Source organism: Erinaceus europaeus, chromosome 10 (assembly GCF_950295315.1).
Source record: "Erinaceus europaeus chromosome 10, mEriEur2.1, whole genome shotgun sequence".
NCBI classification, from domain to species: domain Eukaryota; kingdom Metazoa; phylum Chordata; class Mammalia; order Eulipotyphla; family Erinaceidae; genus Erinaceus; species Erinaceus europaeus.
In genome coordinates, this window is record NC_080171.1 from 26,895,828 (window position 1) to 26,902,847 (window position 7,020).

General features: G+C 55.5%; 1 protein-coding gene across 2 annotated transcripts in view; it reads left to right on the plus strand.

Annotated features, from left to right (window-relative positions):
- SARDH (sarcosine dehydrogenase) overlaps positions 1 to 2,277 on the plus strand; it is a 53,465-nt gene extending 51,188 nt beyond the window's left edge. For both annotated transcript variants that reach the window (XM_007521434.3, XM_060199349.1), the window contains 2 exons: positions 1,468 to 1,603; positions 1,886 to 2,277. In XM_007521434.3, coding sequence (XP_007521496.1) covers positions 1,468 to 1,603; positions 1,886 to 2,011 — 262 coding nt within the window. In that variant the 3' untranslated portion in view covers positions 2,012 to 2,277. The remainder of the gene's footprint in view (positions 1 to 1,467; positions 1,604 to 1,885) is intronic.
- Positions 2,278 to 7,020: the final 4,743 nt, after the last annotated feature.

Below are 7,020 nucleotides of genomic sequence, written 5' to 3' on the forward strand. Positions count from 1 at the left end.
ACACCAGCCCCCATGTGGGCTCATGTCCTCCTGGGCCTGACCAGTGACAGGGTCACAAGGATAGGTCCTGAGCCTGTGTCCTCAAGTAGAAAAGGGACTGTTTTTCATCTAGGACAAGAGGCAGAAATCTACACGATGCTCATCTATTGGATGGGAGGGTGGGTCCAGGCTGGGTTGCTCCAGTTCTCAAGCCAGGAGGTACACAGGCCTGTCTGGGTCCTCACTCAGGGTGTGTGTATATGGGGAGGGTCACATGGCTCAGTGCCCACTGCTGCTCCTGGGCATCCACTCATGGTACATCTACCACCAGAGAGACATGTCTGCAGAGAATGGTGCCAAACACTGAGTCACTCACAGGCCAGCCTTTCAGTGACTGGAGTTGAAGCTCTTCTCTTTTCTATTTTGAACTTGGGGAGGCGAATGTTGGCATACCCAGTAGAGTGCACATTCAAGCCTCTGCTCCCTACCTGCAGAGGGGAAGCTTCATAAGCTTCTTCCTCTCAATCTTCCCCTTCCCTTCCCTCTCAATTTCTTTCTGTCTCTATCAAATATAGGCATATATAAATATGTAAATATATACTTGGGAACAGATGGTAGTGCACTGTGTTAAGTGCACACATTACCATGCACAAGGACCTGAGTTCAAGCCTCTGTCCCTGCCTTCATGAGCAGTGAATCAGTGCTGCAGGTCTCACTCTTTCTGTCTTCCCCTCTACCTTCCCTTTCCCTCTCAATTTCTCTCTGCCTCTATAAGAAAGAAAGAAAGAAGGGAAGGGAGGAGGAAAGAGAAGAGAAATGTTTGCTTACCCTATTTTGAACTTGCAAAATATTTCAGTGAATATTCTTACCTTATAATAATCAAAGAAAGTACTCTGAATTAAGAATGCAGATGCTAACATGATGCCAACCAGACTTCCCTGGACAGACAACCCCACCAATGTGTCCTGGAGCTCTGATTCCCCAGAGCCCCAACCCACTAGGGAATTGAGAGGTAGGCTGGGAGTATGGATCAATCTGTCAATGCCTATGTTCATCGGGGAAGCAATTACAGAAGCCAGACCTTCCACCTTCTTGTGCATCCCACAATGACCCTGGATCCATACTCCCAGAGGGTTAAAGAACAATAAGGCTATCAGAGGAGGGGATGGGATATGGAGTTCTGGTGGTGGGAATTATACCCCTCTTAACCTATGGTTTTGTCAATGTTTCCTTTTTATAAATAAAATAAAATAGAGAGGGAGAGAGGAAATAACAGAGTAGACCCAGCCATGATATGGAATTGCAAATGTTCAAGAGTTAAAGAGAAACTTAGATGTACTTTTCCAAGTATGTGGTATTTGCCTCCCTAGGCACAAAGCTCATCCTTGAGTTGATGTTTCTTGATGGTTCGTTTATTTACTCAGGGCCTCGTCCCTGGGGTCCCTGCACTGGGTCTGGGGTCCCAGATCTTTCTGTCGTTCCCTTCAGGAAAGTGCCCATGTTTGGCCTGGAGGCCATCTGGAGAAATGGCCAGGTGGTGGGCCACATCCGTAGGGCTGACTTTGGCTTCACCATCGACAAGACTATTGCCTACGGCTACGTCCGGGACCCCAGTGGTGGGCCGGTGAGTGGGGCTGGGACAGAAGCAGTGGGCTGCTGCTCCAGTTATGGGCCGGGGATCCATAGCTGCTATGTACCTGGGGTCAGGCCTCACGGGGGTTGTTCAGTTCATCATTTTTGGGGGGGGGGGTTTACATGGGCTTGAGGATAGGGAACCTTCCTGCTTGGTGGCTTCTGGGTGCAAAGGGCCCCCGGTATGAGGCAAAGGGGCAAGGCCCCCTTCAGGGCTTGGGCAGGTGTGAAGCCAGCACTGCCCAGTGACCCCCCAGCCCCTCCTCTGTTCCAGGTCTCGCTTGACTTCGTGAAGAGTGGGGAGTACACCCTGGAGAGAATGGGGGTGACCTACCCTGCCCAGGCTCACTTGAAGTCACCCTTTGATCCTGACAACAAGCGGGTGAAGGGCCTATACTGACAGAGCCTGCAGACAGGGCCCAGTCATGGACATACACAGCCTGGGGCCCCAGCCAGAGTGTGGATCCCTTCCTGCTCTCCATCCAGGCCCGCAAACCCCTGAACATAGTGGAAAAAATATCCAGAGATGCCTGACCAAATGGAGGGCTCTCACCACCCCCCACTACCCAGAGCAGGCCGGTGACATCTTGGGTTGAGGGGGCACATGGTGTAGCCTCGAGAGAGGCACTGAGTAAATGCTTGAGCCAGGCACTCAAGCAGATGGCCTGGGAGGATTCAGCTGGTCTTTGGAGTCTTCCTGAGGGTGGGTGGCAGCATGGGCACCGGGCTGCATCTGAAATCGAGACTGAGCGGGGATTGAGTGCTACTGCCTGCCGTGGGTGCTGAATGGGAGGGGGGTATACGCTTGCCACGACAAGACCAAAGAGAAGGAATCTGGAAAGTGCTTCCTTGCCTTAACTGGTAAGTTCTTCATATGGGAAGCCTCTCATCATTACCATCCCAGGTTGTGATGAACAGGATCCTGGGATTTGTGTGTGGGGGTGGGGATGGGGTGGGCGGCTGTCTCAGGTGCCTTCCCTTTCCAGGGGAAGCTCCATCTCCTGTCTCAGTTTCCCCAAGCACCTTTTCTGCTCACTGGATCTGGACAGAAGGTGTGTTACTGCAGGAGAACCCAAAGACCCCTCCTGCCCTGTGGTCTTCGGGGTGAGGTGAGGCCTCACTTATTCCCTCAAATGGGGGAGGTGGCGGCTGTAAAATAGCTCTGTGGATAGTGTGCCGGCTTTAACATGCACACAGCTCGTGTTCCAGCCTGGACCCCACAGCACTGGAGGAAACATCAGTGCTGTAGTGTCTTCCTTCTCCCCACCCCATCTCTTTGCCTCTCTCTCTTCTTTTATCTGAAAAAGTCACCTTAGTGCAGTGAAGCCTTGGCAGTAACAAGCAAATAAATAAGCAAGCAGGTAGAGAGTTGCCCCAGGCCTTTCACTGAGCCCACAGGATCCTCCTCTGTGAGTGCCAAGAGGTGCCTGCCTCTCTGCCTGGGGTGGGTCCCCTGCCAGCTGGTCCTCACCCTGGACCCCCCTCCCTCCACCTTCCCTGGGCCCCATTGTACTTGTCCAGTGGGCAGCTCAGGGTCTGGTGACGCTGATAAAGCTGCACCCAGTGGTGGTGTCCAGATGCCCCCACCCTCGGGCACGGGAGGTTGGCCCTGCACTCTGAGGACAGGCTCCCAGACTTGGGCAGCAGGTGGTGGCCCCTGTCCCCATCATCCTCTGTGAGGGGCTGGAGAAGCTCCGCTAATCCAGGAGTGAAGCCGGGGAGCAGAATGTTGGAGTTCATCTGGCCTGCAGAAGGCTTTTTGGTGTCCTGAATGGACCTCAGGGGGCCTGTAGCTTTGGTGCCCTCCATGAAGGCACACCTGTGTCCTCCCCAGCTCCTTCACAGGGGTGGGGGGGGGCATGTGGCTTCGGGGTGCAGGGAGGAGGAGTCATGGTACTACTCTCAGGTGGCCTGGCTTGCTCTCCTGGGTTCTGTGGTTTGGGCATCGAGCCAGCCTGTTCCCTGGCCCATCCTTGGGGAGGCTTCAGCCCCTGGGTGGTCAGAGCCCCAGCCCTGCTGGTTTCCCATGGCTGAGCTGGAAGCTTTTCCATGTGTCTTCTCACTCTCACTCATGTTTGGCCTCAGCCCAGGAGGACAAGCCGGGCCCCTGTGGTGAGGGCACTGGGCCACTGGGAGCTCTCCCAGGCCCACCTGCAGGAAGGTCTGTGCCCTACATGCCATGGGTCTGTGCCCTACATGCCACTTAGACCCATATCCCTCCCCTCAGCCAGCCCTTCCAACCTGGACACTCTGGACCCCGCTTCTATATCTGTTGGGTTTTTCTGGACTGAATGAGTGCCCTACCTTCATGGAGGCTGAGCTTTGCTTGTAGGGAAGTCTGCGCACACCAGGCTGAGGTGGGCTGGGAGTGAGCAGAGGGCTTCGTGTGCTTGCAGACACAATTTGGTGAAGCCCCAGCTCAGAAGCTCCAGGTAGTGCAGAGGGTGGGGCATGTCCTGTGGATGGGCAGCCCACCCTTGCTGGCCTGAGTACAACTTAAGAAGGGCCCCCCAGCTACCCAACAGAGTGGCCCCAGAACCCTGTGCAATGACTGATGGGGAGGACCTGTCAGCAAGAGCCAGGTGTCCTCTCCTTGACTGTGGGAAGTCAGACCCCTCCCCTTCCACACCCACACCATTCAGACCCTGCAGGTCCAGGACTGGTGCAGCCTACCTCCCTCAGTTTGACTGACAAACATCATCATGCTAAAGGAGCCAGTTCAAGCACTTGGTCCCTGCCTAAAGAGGAGAAACTTCATGAGCAGTGTCTCTCTCTCCATTCTCTCTCGATTTCTGTCTCTTATCAAATACAAGAAAAGGGATGTGAGGGGTGATCTGGGTGCGACATCTGTCAGCCCACTGATCACCAGGGTTGATGCGGCTCCTCTGGCTGGCTAGGCAGGTGTCCCCTTCCTCCCTCACCTCTCCATGTGCGTCCCTCCCGAAGCTGCACGCTCGGTTGAAGAGGACGGCCTTCCCCGAATAGAGACGGACCCGGTCTTCGGTCGAGGGTATATGAGTAGCTGTGCTCCCCTGCTAGAACCTCCAAACAAGCTTTCAAAGACAAGAAAGGGGAAAGATAGCTGCCAGGGTTGGTGGATTTGTCATTCAGGCACTGAGCCCCAGAGATTACCCTGGTGGCATAGGAAAAGGGGAGGAGAGAAGGAGAAGGAGGAGGAGGAGAAAAAGAGAAGGAAGGAGAGGAAGAAAGAGGGAGACAGAGAGGAAGAAAGGAAGGAAGCATTTGGTGTAAGAGGGACAGTTAAGCAGGGGGAAGCTGGCGTACTGCCCAACAAGGGACATGAGGACAGACGTGAGTGGTTGTGGCCCTTCTGGGTGTCAGCCCCATGGGGTTCTGCCTGCTGAGTACCCTCCCTGTTCCACAGAAGAGCTGGCAGAGGGAAGGTAGCTCTCCTAGCATAGCTGCTGGGAGCTGGCTCCCCCTTCCCCCTGGTCCCAGCACTATGGGGCCAGCTGTGTGGTAGCCAGTAGGGAAGGAGGGTCTGAGGTTAAGGTGCGGCTGTGACAGGGCTTCTTGGCAGCCCCACACTCTGCCCCTGCCACCTTTAAGTGCTGCTCTGCATTGTCCCCAGATGAAAGGCTTAAAGGTCAACCTGGAATGTGTTTCCTGTCAAACGCTGCCTAATGTCCTGGAGCCCCACTTCCCTGGGGCTCAAGGCTTGGGGGGCTGGGGTGATTATCCCCCTGGCTGCCTCCACCTAACCCAAGAAAGCACTGCAGGTGTCTCTTAGCAACTGTCAGGGACCTCAGCCAGTAGCTCCTCCCCACCTCCCTCCTCCTCTCCCTCTTCCTCCTCCATGACCCCTCCTCTGTCTCCTCTGTCCTCTTCCTCCTCTGCCTTCTCTCCCTCCCCCTCCTCCTCAACAGTCTCCTCCCCCCCCACTCCATGGCCCCCTTCTCTATCTTCTTTCTCCTCCACCACACCCCCATTCCCCTCACCTCTTTCTCCTCTGAAATAGCAGGCCCCTCAGAAGCACTGTCCCAGATGAAGAGGGGCAGGAGTGAAGCCCTGGGAGGGGACTGAGGGTGGAAATCTCCAGAGGCCAACACATCCTGGACACTTCTCACCTGGGGAGAGTCCTGGAAGGCTATGTGTGCCCACTCCCACCCGTCAGATTCTAGAACACACACCTCTCCTGACACTCCATTCTGCACATCCTGAGCTTGACCCCATCTCTTCTGACACTGGCCTCACAGGCCCCCCACCAGGTGGGACCATAGCCCACAGAGAGCACTGCCCCATAGAACCTTCCAGCGAGGGAGTGCTGTCTGTCGGTGCTGTGTAGGAGGAGCATGGCCACAGGGAGTGTTTGCAGTGTGCTGTGTAGGAAGGAGCATGGCCACAGGGAGTGTTTGCAGTGTGCAGCAAGAATGAACAACTGCCTCACTGCACAGCATTCTTTAAATACATTTTAATACTTTATTTTTATTATTGGCTAGAGACAGAGAAATCAAGAGGGAATGGGAAAACAGAGAGGGAGCTTGAAAGAGACACCTGTCGTCCTGCTTCATTATTCCTGAAGCTTCCTCTGCAGGTGGGGGCTAGGGGCTTCAGCCTGGGTCCTTGTGCATGATAATGTGTGCTCAGCTGGGTGTACCACCACTTGGCTCCCAGCAGGAGTTGGACATAACTCTGGGGGCCTTGGGCTGGACAAGTGGTTCCAGGTAATACAACCCTTCCCGGCGCTCTGTTACAGAGGTCCCACAAGGGCCCTGGGGCTGCTCTGGCTTCCTGCCCAGGAAGTGGAGGTGGGGTGTCAGACCCAGTGATCAGACAGCCTGGCCACCTCTGGGCTCCCATGCTTACTCTGATGGACACCTGTTACACCTAGCTTCCGGGACCTTGGCCTCAGTTTCCTCATTTGCCACTGGGAACAGAAGGTTGGGGGTGGGTAGCATGGAAGCCTGTGCAGCTCTGGAAAGGACTCCCTGGGGTGACCTGGAACAGATCCAGAAGGAGCCCAGTAAGACACACCCAGGAGCAGAGAGTGGCCAGCTCAATGGCAGCTGAGTGGTGGAAGGTTCTAGAACCAGCTGTGGCTTCTGATCACTGCTAATCCTCCAGGGGGGCCTGCGTGAGCCACTGCTCCTCTCTGAGCATTGGCTCCCCACGTGGTGGCACTAAAATGCCACAACCCTCCCACACACATCCCCCACTCCGTCCTTGGGGACAAGATGAGGGCAGCCCTACGAGGGCCTTCTGTACCCCCATTCAGCCTTCCCAGGACTCTGAGCTGCCAGGGCCCCTTGGGGGCTGACGATTGGGCATGTCAAAAGGGAAGGGTCTACTCTTGGACCAGGAGGCTGGGCCACCCTTGAGAGGAGGACCCCCCCTTCCTGTGGCCAGGCTGTGAAGGTGATGGAGGGCCAGCCTTTCCCAGTGCCAGTG